We start from the raw sequence: 16,378 nt of genomic DNA on the forward strand, positions 1-16,378 counted from the left end.
TGGCATTTTATCCATTACAAGCCTCATGTAAAACGTATCTGGGATCACCAGCTATCTGGTCAGGCTACTTTGAAGTACTTTTAGATTCTTTTTTCAGCTGAAATAGAAATATTAAGGCAAAACACCAGTATAGATGAAGAACATCTGTTCTTTAACTTACCTCTGAGTCCACAAAATGCCTCTGATAATAATAGAAGCCTCTTCGACATAGATTGCAGTGGCTCAAAGCAGACTTCAGGAAGTATCTTCTATAAATTTGGTGCCATGTGTCTTTAATCTAGGAAAAGAGTATTTAAATTTGACTAAATAAATAAATACATACACTCACTATCGTGCTTAGATTAATGATTGCATTTAATTTTATAATGTAACTCCAAATTCTACTGTTCCTATCATGTAACATGCATCTAAATATTTCCCAGCAATTTGTCTGCAACTGGGATATGATTAATGTGTTAGTTACACTTGGCAAACACTACAGATGACTTGTCAATTTAAAAACCTACTCTTCCATGAACATAACTGAATGCTTAAAAATACAGTTTCTGGCCAAAACACGTTTAAATTATATACTAGAAAACATTCTTTACATTCACACTGAGAACACATTTTTGAGTTGTACCCATTAATTTACCAATTAAACCAGAGTAAAGCTTAGAGAAATATTTAATGGGTCTTATGTAAACAAACATCTATAACTTGTCTTGATTAGGTTTATTATGTTTCAATTCTTCAAAATTAAACATGTGTATCAAGATGCCTCTCTGGAAAACCCATAAAACATAATTAAGAAAATCAGTTGCTTAGCTAGATAAACTTCAGTTTCCACTCAGCCTCCTCATGTAGATGATGTGGATCACTACTATGACCTTTATAAAAAAATGCTAAGTGCTGTATAGGAAAGGAGCAGCAGATATTACAACTCTTCTTCCTAGAAGAAGTGCATGTATTAATGGTGTAAAGGTAGCCAAAGTTATTGCAGAAAATAAATCACTGCTGTAGAAAATCTACATCTATTACTTATTAATGTCTGAATTCTCCTTTATTGAAAATCTCACATTTAATGAGACAAGAGGTCTAATTACCCTTCAGGGCCTTTCACTGCAATGAGAGATGTAATTTTCCAGAACATTTCAGATGTACAATACAATCCCTTGGGACACTCTAAAAGAATCCTGCCTTTTTCTAAGTATTTTTTTTAAAAATTTCTCTCTTCATTGTACCAGTGAACTGTAAACTTCACATACAACCACACTGAAAGCTTTAGGATACACAGTATGTTTTTACTGTAACTTGCTCACAAAGGCCTTGATTACATCTGAACAACAATTTCTAACAAGTTTTGTTACAATGTAGGCAAGAAAGTCTGCTCAGCAGATTCTGATTCCAGTCTAAAGGGACAGATTCCAAAGTGCTGCACAGCCTTTGTCTGCCAGCCAACACAAGTGTGTGAATTGCGTGCAAGCAGTCACTTAGGGATTTGTTTGGAAACATCTGCATTACAAACTCAGTATTCAGATGAAATCTTTTCTTTGGCATCTAGAAAACATTCAAATGTTCACAGGGGGCTTCCATGTGTCTTGTTACAATTCTGCATCTCACCAGACATGGATCCACTGCTACTCCTCTTGCTTCCAGATTCTTTCTGACAGTCGTTACTTCATCATTTGCCAGATAAGCTGGATGATCTTCATTGCACTTGATTAATTTCTCAAGTTCATTTTTTGTTTCATTACGAATATTCTAGGATAGGAATGATTAGTTGGCATTTATTATTAGCAACACAGAGATCATCAGCCCCTCCCCACTAAACACTCTATCTGCTTAACAAGCCAGGGCAGAAAAAACCTCTGACACTATTAACTATTACTTTTAAGTTACTTCAAAAGGAATTTGTGAATTTGTGCAAAGACACATCAAATATAGCATTTTTAATGGATAATTCACTGTCAATTTTTTTTTTTCCTTTTTCATTATACACAGAAATGCAGAACAAGAATAGAAAGGTGGGAAAAAAATCATTTGTGTTAGCCCCCTTTCCCCTAGATGAATATCTGCTAGCAGGGTTTCACACTCATATGTCACTTGTGACACTGATTAAAACTGTAACTTTTGACTATTAGCTAGCAGGAACTCTCAATGGGTTCATACCTTTAAGCTGCTGCTCATAAAAACCAACTAATATAGGCTGAAGTCACTACCATGCTCCAATAGCTGGCTGCATATAGCTAGCTGTAAAACTCTTTTCTGCAAAACAATTACTTCCTACTCTATCCTTTAAAATTCTGCTTACTTCTTTAATGTATGAATCAGTTTGAGAAACATCTAGGAAAAGTAATATAAAAAGCCTATCATCTCTGGGCATTGAACAAAAGGTGCAATTAAAATTCAAACGAAATTTCCAAAAGCTATGAGCAAATGAGAGGAGATATTATGATGAACAGGGCCTATCAGAAGATACAACTGGGATTACAATTCAAATGATAATACTATCACATACTAATTAAATCCAAACAGAGCATGACAGGAAACTGCATGTGACTTCTGTTTAGAAGGCAGGCATAAAAAGTGTAGAAGAGAATAGCCCAGTTTCCACCTGCTTACACTGATTTCTTTCTACTCCAAGAACTTCAATACACAGGTCAATGGCATAATAGCAAAGATTTAATTCAGCTGAAAAATGGAAAACAGTTTACAAGTCACTCTGTAGATGGAGCATGGAAATGTATACTAAATTCTCCATGCTATTTAAAACAATGACAAGTGAGGTTTTTTTGTAGCCATCTAAATAGTGTGAAGAGAACTGGTAGTTTTGAAAATTAATTGAGAAAAATCAAAGTTTTCTAAAGGTAGTGAACTGTAAATTCTTTATAATTTTTTTTCCTATTACCTGTTCTTTGGTGCGGCCTACCCAGTGCAACCACCTTTTTTTCCAGTCTGGACCCACCATATCCTCAATAACCGATTCAGCTGAAAAAGGAGGTATGATGTTAAGTATCAAACAAAATATATGCAACCAGCCAAATTTAAACTTTCAAAATTAGTTACGTGAACAAAAACGAACATTTAATGTTGAAGAACATAAAATACACCACACTGAGTTAAATCAGGCGTGTTTTACTTCAAGCAATGGTTGATGTATTTTACTAAAATTTAAAAATTACTTCCAGTAGATAGTTCAAGAAGTATATAAAAAACACAACAACCCTCTACTGAGATCACCCTCCTGGTTCCAAATTATGCACTAAAAAACCCTCAAATCTTACCTTGGCTGCAACTTGCATCAAAACTGATTATGTTAGAAACCATAAACAGACCAACTATTTTCCCTGAATTTATCCTGTTCTCCATGTGCATTTAGACCATTTTTTGACTTTATAGATATCTACTGCTTCTTATTCAGTTGCCTCATTTTAAGAGCAAGAGTATGAGAGTTTTCAGGCTGCATTTTGCTAAATATTTCAGTATCAGTACCACTGCAAGCAGTCACCACTGTATCAGTTGGGCTGATATGAAGGCTGCCCTTCAGTGACGTGAGCTAGCTCAAGATTGGCTTAGATTAAAAGGAGAAGAAGAGTGGAACACATGACACCACTCACTGTCTTTGAGCCGACTCTGGAGCGTCTCTTCCATGAAATGAATGGCTGCATCCCACTGCTGCTTGTCAGATATGGACCGATCTTCTAAGGCATTGTGCTGGATCACCCGCTGCAATGCACAATGTCACCTCAGCACACAGCAAATCAATCCTTCAGGATTTAGTTAGCAACCCATTTCTAGTATTCTTTTCATTTTTAATGGCTGATAAAACAGATTCTATTGGGCATGCACAAGAGATTCAAGAGGCACCTTTCAAGGCACTGCCAAAATTATTTTTATGTGCCTTTGATTATTTTTGCAGCCTGCATAAATAATGGAAAAATAAAGCAAAAGATATGAAATCCCTCTGGATTACAGAATCTATAAAGATGGAAATGAAATGATGTTATTTTATAGGGCTACACTGAACAGAACAAATAAGCTGATGCCAAACAATTCTCACCAGGCTGCCCTTGTGCAGCCAGTGGGTTATGGAGGACACTCATGAACCAACCAAAACAGTTCTGTTAGACATTCTTTAGGGCAATAACTAATAAAAGATAATAATGAAATGAGAAACACTAAATTAAAACATTATATAGAAAAGGTGAGATGAATACAACAATAATAATTTTATGATTACAGTGAAAGAATGCAAAAATACTGATTATTCAACTCTAATAAAAACATTTCAAGGCAAAAAGCCCACTACATTATACCAGGCTATCCTCTGCTCTCTCATTCCATTTATGCCTCTTAATAGTTTCTTCTTTGACAGCTTGCTTCAGTTTATCAAAGATATCATCGTGCTCTTTTCCTTTTTTTTCTGTCATGAAACGGGAAAATTCTTCTTGCAAAGTCTCCCATGCCACCTGCAAAGTTAGCAAACAATTTCTCCTGAAATGGACCATTACACCATACACCAGCTGATAAAGACACATTTACCACAATTCTTTCAAGTATGAAAATATGGAGACTTGTCAAAAAAAACCACTCGAACATAAATCACTGACTTTTCCTTTGCTGCCTTATCCACTGCTAATAAAAGCAACATTAAACTTTGCTTCACTGTATTGTAGCAAGCAGAATTCTGTTAAACTTGCATAAATCTATTAAATGTGAATACACCTACTTGAGGGGTTTGTTAACCTTGCAAAAACAGATTTGGGTTTTTTCTTTAATAGACAAAATGCACCAGAAAAGCAAAATACAATGTTTTTGCTATGAATGGTTCTGAGACAGCAAGATCTTGCCAGCCTTTTTTGACATGTAAGCTAGTTAAAAGAACTGCAGTTCAGCCATTCAAACATCATCTTACTTCTCTGGAGTTATGCTTTCATTTTACATTTTAATTAAGTTTTAATTTGATTTTTAAATTTAAATAACTAAATTCTCACCTCTACTGCTTTATTAGGCAGTTGCTTGTCAGTCCACTGCTTCAGTTTGATGTCCACAGTGGTGTTAAATGTCCCTGAGTTTGCAGTCTGTGCTGCTGGCAGGTATATGTTCTCAATCACATGAGTAGATACCCTTTCCCATAAAGTTTTCTCAAGCATCTCCTCCCTAAAATGAGAATTATTGATAGTTTCCAGTATACACAAGTGACTAATAGGTGTGCATTCAATTTGTTAGGAACACAGAAAACAAGATTACAGATCACAGGAACCCAATACATTGTCCAAGAAAAAAATTTTCTTACTTATAGTTGATAATGTTGTTTTCTAGAACTCTATTTTAAAGGCAAACTTCTCCTAGTAAATAATGGGAAAAAAAAATTACTGTACCAGTGCTTTGGGGTGACCTGAGTCAAACTTATGACTTCATCAAGAATCTCATTCTTTGCTTTCTCAAACAGTTCATTCTGTGCAAAAGGAAATAATAACATTAAGTGTAGTTTGATCATGTCTCCATACAAAAAGTAAAAAAATCCAAAACTTTTTCTTTAAGGCCTTTAAGCATCAAATGATATCTCCTGGTCATGTTCTGAACAATGTGTGTGCTTATCATCAGCTGTCCTGGTTTACCATACATCTTCCCTCCCATCTCTTGGTATGCCTTTGTCCAGGCATGGCATTTCAGTATTCACAATCTCTATAAAAGAATTACAAAATGAGATCCCTATTGTTTTGTTACTCTGTCTGATAGACCAGGGAATGTAACTTCTCTTTGCCAGTTCTGTCATGATCACAATGAAACACTGACCTATCCCTGGGGGCAAGTTAAGTCAGGTAACTGTATTCTAGAAGAGTGAAGGACTTAAGTGCTGAAGCATCACAATTCTGAAGAACAGTATTTCCTTCCCCTACAATAATTTACCCTGACCTAACATTTTGAAATGTCAGTACTTTGTGTTAAGTTTAAGAAACCTTTACAAATGAAATTAAAAGGCATAAATTTAGATTCACAGTCTTCAACCCTTAGCAGCACACAGTAATAGCAGCAGTGTAATTTACCCTGTCAAGCTCTCGCAGCCGGGGGTAATTGTTCTTCCATTCTGTCTCCAGATTGAAACGTGTGGCTGCAAAAATCAGAAACAGGGCCTTGTTCTTTTAATTGTCCATAAGCACTTCATGACTATCTTAGAAGTTCAGCAGGTCTTAAAATTCCACAAATGTTGCTTATGAAAAACTCTCCAAGAACTTTAAGTGTGTCTGCAAATGAGCAGAATTCTTTTCTGTCTATGCCAAGATACTCTGTCTACAAATTGCAGAATTCATGCATTAAAAAAGCACAGTGGAGTCACTCAGCTTCCAGCTCTGCACACATCAGCCCTGCCCTGGCTGACCAGATGGTACCTTTATATAAGAAGCCATTTTAAACATCTTAATCCAGTGGAAGAACTGTATTTTGCTCACAAAAAAAAAATCCAACTTGATTTTTGTTCTTCATACTTTTTTACTCCTTTGGTTTTTAGAGCAAGTAGTACTTTGCAACATAAATTACATTTTTAGTTTTTTTCTAGAAATTACCTGGGAATTTAATTCCCAATTAATGGGAAATGCTGGTAATAAAAAATGTATGAAACAATTGCCCAAGCATGCTGGTAAAACATTATATGCATATGGAAGAAATAATTGTTTGATAGCAAGTTGCTAGTTCCTTTTTTTTCAAAACATGTTTACCTTTAAAAGCATCTGCTTGCTGCTCCACAGACTCTCTCACCATTTTCCAAAAGCAGTCTGACACAGCAAGACTTAAGTTCTTGGTTGTTACCTGATGTGCTTTCAGCATACTTGTCCTGTAAAGAAAGACAGCCAGAGGAAGTTCTCTGCATATCCAAGCTTTCAGCCCCCATTTTCTGCTCTCTAGAATAAAGCTTTTGCTTCTCAGAGCAGAAAATAACAATGTGACTGTGTACCAAACCCAAATTCCAGTCTCTTCCTCTAAAATACTCAGTGTAGATCATCACCAAAGCAAGGAGAAAAAGTCCCAAAACAAAACATAGGAACAAAAAGCCCCCCCCTAAGTAAGTTTTTATTCTAGAGGCTGCAGTGCAGTTACTACAGTCCCAAAGATCATGTACTGTACTTTCCTGAAGAATAGCAGCCTGTGAAATCAAAACTCCACTCAGTGTTCACTCAGAACACACAAACCAACCCTTTGAATACAACATGGTCACACCAAGACAACTGACGTTTACAGGCACTAACACTCACTTTTGGGCTCGATTTACTCCTCTCAGCTCTAAGTGCTTAGACAGGTTGAAACTTAGTTCTTGTAGGGCTGATGGAGAGACACACAAACCTTGGAAGAGTGGCCCAGAACTGCAGTGGAATCAGCTGCTGCCTGAAGATGCCTGTCTGTCTCCACTGACTTACAGCAAGCATTAGGAAACCAGGATAAATTGGTCACCTCAACATGATACTTAATTTAAGCATATTAAATCTCAGTTGGTGTTTCCACATTGCAATCCTTTTAAATTCCACAAGAAAAACTGATGCTAGCATTTACCAACACAAGCTCATTTTAACAGAAAGGATAAAATAGCAACATACTTTAAAAGCTTTGAATTCTGGAAAAATTCCTCTTCATATTCTTTAATGGATTCAATGCTTTCACTGCTGTTTCCTGCAAAAAGAAAAGAGTGCTGCAACAGTTCCATTCAGAGAGCTTTCTGGGCTACCAAGAACAAAATAAGCAGAGCTAGAGCTCTCTTTACCTTTTCCAGTAACAACTGCAAAATAACCCAAAGCCTTCATTGGGAAGAGTTTGCCTTCAATGATTTGCTGGATCTATGAAAATAAAGGATTAAAAAAACCCATCAATTACTTTGCACAGAGATATTCCACAGTTTTAAGGCCAGATCTAGTCATAGCTGTGCATAGACTACAGCAGGAAGCAGTTTGTCATAGGATATGAGTTCTACTGAGATTAAAAACAAAACAAATTAAAAAAATAAAGGCATAAATCAAAAAAGGCATAACACAGCAGAACACAAAACACAACAAAAATGCCTATATCAGAATTTCCTTAGCCTTTCTGGGAAATGGAACGTGCTCGGGTCACCTTCATGAAAGGAATCAGTATTACAGCAAGCTGAGACTGAAGTCCCGTAGCTGATCATTAAAAGCAAGGCCTGAGAGAGATTAAAACAACAACTACCAAAAAAATCATCAACTCAATACAGAAATAAGCACTCAAACCCATCTAGAACAAGCACGTGAGGTCCAATATCTCTGCCAGCATCACAACTATTTTACCATGTGTGACTTCAGCCAGCACAATATAAGAAAAAGTGTTTCACCTCTTTGGACTCACCCTGTTTGGACTGGCCACATTTTTCTCTGCAAGATCAACCTTAGTCAACACAAATATTGTCCTTTTTCCTTGGGGATCCATTTGGCTGACTAAGTCTGTGACAATACTGCGTTCTGCATCCACTGACCCATCTAAAATAAATACAAAAGTTTCTTTTAGGGACTGTGTAATCTAACAGTACTGAAAACACAGTAGCCATCATCAAGTTTCATGTTACAAATTTAACCCCATAAAAGTAGACTTACATTCCATTTTTTGGATATACATAGTGGAAAAATTGCTTTGTTCCCAGAATCAAAACAAAGCAGTTTATTGTAGTTCTCTAAGTTTTCAAGAAGTACCAGCTTACTCAAAATATTCAACATTATATTATATTCAATATTATTGCATGCTACCTCCAAAAACACTTCTGTGGAAAACTTGAATTTTATTATCACCACCATTTTTCTTTAATGCTACAATAACTCTTAGCAAAAAGTTGCTTTTGCCACAAATTTTGCACAGATTGCCTTAATTTATAAACAGATATTCCACAGCATGCTGTTTTGTACACTACACAAATTATCACAAAAGGAAAAATACCATCAGAACAGACTCCAGAGTAACATATGAACCATGATTAAAAATACAAGTGGATAATTGTTCAGACTCTTAGTACCTTGAATACAGAGGATGATGGCATTAGGATTCTGCATGTAGGCTTTGCTGATGCTAAAGATAGTTTCCTTTGTATCTGGAGCCATACCTGATGTCACAGTCTTTAATATGTGCATGGAGAGAAATATTTAAAGAAAAACAAAGAAAAAAACATGTTAAAAATCCCCAATGGCTAATGTTCTCATCAATAACACTACTTCATTTACATGTCTTCATTTTTACAATTATTGCATACTCACACTAATGACTCCAGGTAAATCAACCAATACCATTCTCTGCAAACCAGGACCTTTCACACTTAAGGAGATGGTCTGTGAAATAAAATTGAAATTAGAAGTTTATACACCATTTAGTTTGAATATAGTTACATAGACAAACACTATGAAACTATATGAACACATATTTACACACATATGTTTTATGCAGCAACAATCTGTCATTTTAAATAGGAAGTACAACTTTTAATGCAAGTATAAATGCAGTATTGTTGTATGAAAATGATTTTAACAGTCCAAATACACCTTGTATACCTCAAAACACAAAGTATATGCAGACTGGATTCACCACAATCCCTCTGTTGAAGAATACTTCCAAAACATATACACATACAGATATTTACCATGAAATATTTGAAAAGTCTTACCTCAGTGCTAACAGTGCACCCTTCTTTCACACTATTTCGCATTCTGATTTCTATTTCATTTCTCAAAGCTGCAAGCTGTTACAAGAAAAGCAAAATATCAAACAGAAAATTCTTTATAACTGTGATAGAAGAAAAATTACCTACACAGAAAACCACTTTTAGTTAGGGATGAAGATCTCAGTTTATAAGTTTTATTTCAAATGCATCTTTACTAAGTCTGGTAAATGGGGAGGGCACTAATTGACAGATTACCTGCAGATCCCTTCATGCTTCAAAAAGTGTCCTGGCATAAGGAGCACTCAACATTTTATCCACTTCAGTGCCAGCCAAAGAGATAATTTAATAGCTTATACAATGCCTTGCCCCACTAAACATCTTTCACTCTAATTAAACAGGGGCTTAGAGATCACAGAGATACAAAATTATTCAGAAAATCAACAGAAGCAAGTCTCATTAACTTCCAGTCACTTTATTATACTTACATCCTCCTCTTTGGTCAGATCAAACTCCCGAGAGCTGTCTTTGAATAAAGCCACATGGTGAGGACCTTCACTAAGGGTCACCTAAATGTTAAAAGCTTAAATGAGAAAGTATAGCAAATCTAACACAGAGAAACATGAGAAGTACTTGACATATGTACACTTCCCTCTGTAGTAACACAGTTATATGTAATGATAATTTTGCACAAAATTACTAAATGGTACTGGCTCCTTCTCAGACAGTACACATGGATCATATACAGACCTGCAGAGCTCTTGTCATTGGCTGAAACCTGAAACAGCTCCCTTGCTTACAGGCCATTTTATAAACCTATGTACATGGATGCTTCAATCAATGTCATAATCAGAGGGAGAACAATGCAGCAAATGCTGATTCAGAGATGAGGATGTTCCTTACCTTGACAGGGGAACGTGTCATCATCTCCCCAGACCCTCGAGGGAATATGCGGGCCTGGGCGATCATTTCTAACACGCTGGTTTTTCCTGCACTTTGGTCTCCAACCACCACCACCTTAAGTGAAAGTTTAAACAGCTATTGGCTTTTGGAAGGATATTTTGGAAGTTTAGACAAAAGCTGACTAGGAAGACACGCCATCTCTATCAACATCAGTCATTTCCATTGAAAATGGAAAGCTGAGCACAGCAGCAGTAACTGAATCTAGACAGGGTTTATCTAAGAGCCAAAACAGGCTTAGCATGGTTAAATTTGTTATTTTCAAAATGATCTTATTGCTTTTAAAATGAAAGACATGTCTTAAGCAAAAGGGTGGAGTTACAAGAAAATAGCCTAGCAGTAACTCTGGATTATTCTGGAATATAATGAAATGCTCTATTTAATTGCAAAACTGTTGTTTCAGTAGAAATCATTGAACTTGTTATCTACTTACTCGAGGTAGGTGATCTTGAGTGTTATAACTGGCATCATAATCAGACAGGATGTCAAGTACTTCAGAATACATATCAATCAAGGACTTCTACAAAAAAAAGTACACAGATAAAACACAGCCAAATAAGAGAACAGAAGTTTCAGACTACTTCTTCTGTAAATTTGTGTAAAAATTATTTTACTTTCTCCTGATGGTTTGAAACCACAGCTGTCTATACTACAGCTATCTTTATTATATGAAATATTGACCAAGTAAAGTCACTCCTTGACTCCTGTGGATAAAGAGGGAAATGAAAGTTCCTAAGTACAGCATAAGAGAACAACTGAGTGCAAACTTTGCAGCTTTCAGGTTAAGCTAAATTGAGTTTCTTCCATTAAACATCTACAATTATTTAGTTTGATGAACAATAAACATTAACAAGGATACAGAGTTATCTAACTTATTATGCACGAGTAAGATTCATCTTTCAGTTCCCAGAGGAAAGAACAAGATCCATACTGGTTAACAAATCACACAGAAAAGCAGAAAACATCTATTTTTAAAATGCTCAGGATGTTGGCAGACAAAAACAAAAGCTAGTCTCACAGGACTTATCCAGTCATTAAATTATGTTCCCTGACGCCATAACTTACTCCTACTAAACTCAATGAGACCCATGACAAAGCACAAAGGTATCAGATTTTGTGTGCAAAAAGAGTTGGAAGCAAGATTATCTGAAAATACATTGAAGCTACATGAAAAATCAAGCCACATTTCCCAATCTCTTATGTAAGTTATTTAGTTAGACATGGTAAACCCTTTGTGGTTTTCAATTGAAGCCACTTCCAAAAGTTATATAGTTAAAAAATAAAGGATGTATGAAAGTCCTGATGACATAAAAAATTAACAGAGGTATCCTAAAACAAATGTTAAAACTTTATATATGAATTAACAAATGCAATTTAGAATAGCATAATGAAAAATATGGTGTAATTATATTTCAATGTGGTTTTGTAACGCATACCTTTAACTTCCTCTGATGAATTCCCTTGTCATCTCTCTGCAGTACCAATTTTCTCAATTCTTTGTTCTCCTTCTCTAATCGCTCAAGCATTCTTTGGTATTTGAGCTATAAAAAGTAGTACAAACATATTTGTGTAATTATGGATGTAATAGATTCACATGAGCAAAGTTTTACCTATGAAAAACTTAAAATCCTTCAGGCAGGTCTTTCAGAAATATAGAAACCTTCATGATCACTAGTTACTAAGAATACAAGGTCACTAAGAGAAGAGTGTCAGAATTACTTTATTTTTTGCAGTGCAACCCATTTGCTTCAAAAGTTTTTATAAGAGCACACTATTCAAACCTCAAGACACAAAGATCAATATTAAAGCATCTTAAGCATCATTTTCAAAGAAGCTACACATATGGAATCAGACAGAAATCAGTGTCAGTGAGAACTGGCCATTCAATCAAAATGGGCAAGCCTTGTTTAGACCGTTCTGTCTGGCCTATCAAGGTAAGATTAAAACTTGGTTGCAATGAGGTCTTGCTTTCTGTAAGTCATTGTCAGAGAAGGACAGACTAGACTGACCTTTGCTCTCTGCCAACACAGGGGACTCTGCATTCATACATTCAGAGATTGAAATAATCACTGCATTTTTACCAAATATACTTCAGGTGTGCTTTTGTCTAGTAAATATGAGTCTGCTACACATAAATCACTACTTAAGGCAACAATAACTCAGAAAAGTCACCTGAGTGCGTAGTAATTCTTCTTGAAGTTGATCAATCTTCTCTTTGTCAGAAACCTACAAAGAAAAATAATCATGGCTACCATCACTTGTTTAGTTTAAGCACTGTAAGTAACCAAATTACAAATTGGAAGTTTCATTCAACATAAGAAAAGTGATTTGACATGCATTTTACAGCAAGTAAAATTCTTCAATTAGCATTTAAAATTTAAAGCTGATGGAAAGCCCTGTCTGCAACAGGAGCTTTCCATCAAAGAATTGTCTGAATTTCAGTACATGCAAATGTAGAAATTAACCCTTCAAGACTTAACAGTGGGAAAGTGGGCTTAAGGAAAAGCAGCTTCATATAGTGCTGAGATTTCAGGCCACTGAACTAAATATAGTTTTAGTGGTCAAACTCTCAGGATCTTGTATATCCACTTTCTGAAGTAACATCATCTTAATGTGATAAAATCACTGAACACCTGTTTACTACAGAAAACTTTCAGGTGAGTATTCACTATTTATGAATATTCATAAAGCATTCTTATTTCATTCTTATTTGTTTGTCAGAATTCTAAACATGCTACATCACTTCATACATTTTAGACAGGCAGGACAGTCTTGAAGGGTTATTTCAAAATTATTTAAATTACATTGAAACTAGAAAAATTAGGATATTATACTACAAGACATCTTGAGATTCAAAGAATTAATGTAGTAAGATCAAGCACTAAGAAACATTTTAAGCCAAAAGTTCCTAAAATGTGTTCATCAAGATGCAGTAAACAGTTGTTTTAAACAATCCCCTTTTACTAACACAAAGGCAAAAAGCATTAATGATGGAATACAAATTCTTATGATGTAAATATTTACAAACAACAAAATCTAATGGTCGACTGATAAAATATTCAATTTAGAAAAAATGGTAACCTAAACAATTATTGAGTGTGTCAATACTTAAATAAAGTTCATGTGATAAAGCCCATGTGACATTTACAACTCAAGTTGGCTTCAAATGAGAAAGAGCATATTATCTAATATGCATAGGACAGCTGTTATTTAGACATAAATTAATTCCATTACTAAAACTTTACAAGAGTTGTTACAGACGAAACAAGAATTATAATCCACAAGTATTCATCATGCTCACTATCATTTAGCTGTTAAGCCTGAGAATTGTGTCTGCACTTTATAGAAAGAAATCCAAGCTGACACTTCCATCTTATTGCCATTATTTTCTTTCATAAAGAGCAAAGACAAAATGCTGTAAATTAACTTTTCATTGCGGTTAATTAGTTCAGTGGTAGCAAAAGTACATCAGAAACAGGGTTAGTTGAACAGAAGATTTGATGCATGCAGCTACAGGCTGCTATATGTAAATATACATTTACATATACACACACCTCCAACACCTCAGAGATATTAGGGGAAAATAAAAACAGGAGGCAAAGAAAGTGAGGCACAGAGCCAAAAGAAGCAAGAAAATTTAGGAAAGAAAAGGAAAACAAAGTGTTTCCATGTGCTGCAGACTTCCAAAGGAGGTAACATTTTCTCAGAAGCCTTGAGGGGCGATGATGCACCTCTGAATGCTCCCCTAGAGACCCCTCCAACCATGGGCACTGTCTGTGTGGGCTGATGCTTCTGTTCAATGCAGAAAAACAAAATACTGCACAGCCTCATGTTGTGAGATCTGAAGCAAACAATCATCTAGCACTAGATGATGAATTCTAACAAGGACTTTAGGTAAGTCATGTCAAAACTAACAAACAGCTCTAGAATGATGCCTTTGCCTCAGCGCTTGGTGCAGGTGTGGTTTCAATGTTAGTACATACAGTATTTTGAACATGTGGTCCTTAATATTGCCAGAAATTTTAAAGTTGCCATAAAAGCTAAAGTATCAATTTGAAGTACTAATAGTCACATAAGACTGATTTCTGATTTCTAACCCACCCTCCAAAAAAAAATCAACTATTACAGTTTGTTTCTATAGGTACATGAGTATTTGTTTAATCCAGTTCAATATAGCTTGTAACTCAAGATTACTCCCTCTTTCCCCATTGCCACCATAAAGAATTATGAGAAAAGAATGCTGGAGACTTATTTTTAATCAAGGGCCCTTGCACACAGATATCTGTTCACTGCAAATAATTTTAAACTGATTATGTGCAGAACTAAAACAATTTCCAATAATTTAAATGAAAATATTAAGGCCCAGACAAAATGCATTCAAGCACCCATGCACAGTGCAATGGTAAACAATTTTACTGCTACATATTTAACAGACTGCCCAAAAAAAATTAAAATTCAACAAGAGAAGATGAAATTTTTGTTTTTAGTATCTTCTCCTTATTGTAAGATGGTTTGTACTGTTACTCAATTTACAACTGCACTAGATTTAATAATGAGTAAATAAATTAAAATGGAAAAATATGCAAGTACATTGGGCAACAAAACTTTCAAGAACTGAAATAAAAATACTATGTTTTATTATAGACATGCAAGCAAGACAACTCAGTTAAAAAATAAAAAGGGTTAGTTTATGCCCTGTCAGAAGGGTCTGCAATGACTTATTTCATTGACAGTCACAATTTGTTCTTCCAAAAGAGAATGTGGATCAATCATTGGATTCTTTGACCCATATCATCATATCAAGATACTAAATAAAAGAGTTTACCACCTCTTTCAAATAGATTAAAAAATAAAAGTTAGTTTGACAAACATGACTCATTCTTTTTCTTAAGGCATGTATGCCAAACAGCACATTGAATGCTAAGTGAAAATTTTCCATATGCAAAGGAAGGTAGACCTTCAATCCTATGAAAACACAGAGTACCTGTCATGGAGGGCAGGATAACATTTACAAAGACAGCCCTTGCAGTTTCTTCACAGCTTAGGAATTGTGGAATTAGTTGCAAAAAAGTACTAAAAAGTAGAATCTCAATCATAAAGAAATGTAGTATCAAGCTCATTTTTCCCTGAATGTGTTTATTAGGCTGATAAATTTTTATATATCAAGTATTGCATTGGTTCTCCAGCAATTTTTACATGTTCATACATTTTATTATTACTTAAGTCTATTATTCCATACTATAGCTCTCTCAATAAACTCTATACAATTGGACAAGGGAGCTTGTAACTCCAAACCATATAAAATAATATGGCAAGAAAGTAAAACACTGAAGTACTACTATACTTTCAGAGAACACTGTTTTCCTCTGTTGGACTCAAAAGCATGACAATTACAGCTATGCAAACATGTCTAAAAGTTTAATTCATATTTAGAGCATTTCTCTTCCTGTGGGATTTATCTCCAGATGTACAGAAGATCAAGTTCTGTATTCAGTGCTCAATTCCAAAGCTGCTGAGAAGTATAACTAATCAGGAAGTTTTTAAGGAGACACAAAAGCAGCCAACAAACCAATGTGGTCAAGAATTACAGATTGCAACAGATCAGACAACTAGAACATCCCAATTTAAGAGGGATTTCCAATCAGCCATATAATAATTAACAAAATGATCAGAGCTTAAATTAAATAAGTAAAGAGAAGCACAGATGTTCCAACAAGTGCAACAAATCAGTAAAAATTCTGCTTTAAGATGGAGAACAGACAAGAGACTACCACTGATGAATGTACA

General features: G+C 35.1%; 1 protein-coding gene across 4 annotated transcripts in view; it reads right to left on the reverse strand.

Moving 5' to 3' along the window:
• The window catches only part of OPA1 (OPA1 mitochondrial dynamin like GTPase), a 49,344-nt gene that overhangs the window by 20,793 nt on the left and 12,173 nt on the right, over positions 1 to 16,378 (reverse strand). For all 4 annotated transcript variants that reach the window (XM_054282564.1, XM_054282562.1, XM_054282563.1 and 1 more), the window contains 20 exons: positions 12,764 to 12,817; positions 12,028 to 12,132; positions 11,025 to 11,111; positions 10,535 to 10,648; positions 10,120 to 10,200; positions 9,638 to 9,712; positions 9,234 to 9,305; positions 8,996 to 9,095; positions 8,338 to 8,468; positions 7,739 to 7,811; positions 7,575 to 7,647; positions 6,702 to 6,817; positions 6,033 to 6,097; positions 5,364 to 5,440; positions 4,977 to 5,142; positions 4,299 to 4,451; positions 3,600 to 3,708; positions 2,891 to 2,970; positions 1,603 to 1,743; positions 161 to 277 (listed from right to left, as the gene is read on the reverse strand). In XM_054282564.1, the coding sequence (XP_054138539.1) occupies positions 161 to 277; positions 1,603 to 1,743; positions 2,891 to 2,970; positions 3,600 to 3,708; positions 4,299 to 4,451; positions 4,977 to 5,142; positions 5,364 to 5,440; positions 6,033 to 6,097; positions 6,702 to 6,817; positions 7,575 to 7,647; positions 7,739 to 7,811; positions 8,338 to 8,468; positions 8,996 to 9,095; positions 9,234 to 9,305; positions 9,638 to 9,712; positions 10,120 to 10,200; positions 10,535 to 10,648; positions 11,025 to 11,111; positions 12,028 to 12,132; positions 12,764 to 12,817 (1,989 nt within the window). The remainder of the gene's footprint in view (positions 1 to 160; positions 278 to 1,602; positions 1,744 to 2,890; positions 2,971 to 3,599; positions 3,709 to 4,298; positions 4,452 to 4,976; positions 5,143 to 5,363; positions 5,441 to 6,032; positions 6,098 to 6,701; positions 6,818 to 7,574; positions 7,648 to 7,738; positions 7,812 to 8,337; positions 8,469 to 8,995; positions 9,096 to 9,233; positions 9,306 to 9,637; positions 9,713 to 10,119; positions 10,201 to 10,534; positions 10,649 to 11,024; positions 11,112 to 12,027; positions 12,133 to 12,763; positions 12,818 to 16,378) is intronic.

This window comes from Melozone crissalis, unplaced genomic scaffold (assembly GCF_028551555.1).
Source record: "Melozone crissalis strain CALT ecotype California unplaced genomic scaffold, PUWL_Pcris_2 ptg000034l_1, whole genome shotgun sequence".
NCBI lineage: Eukaryota > Metazoa > Chordata > Aves > Passeriformes > Passerellidae > Melozone > Melozone crissalis.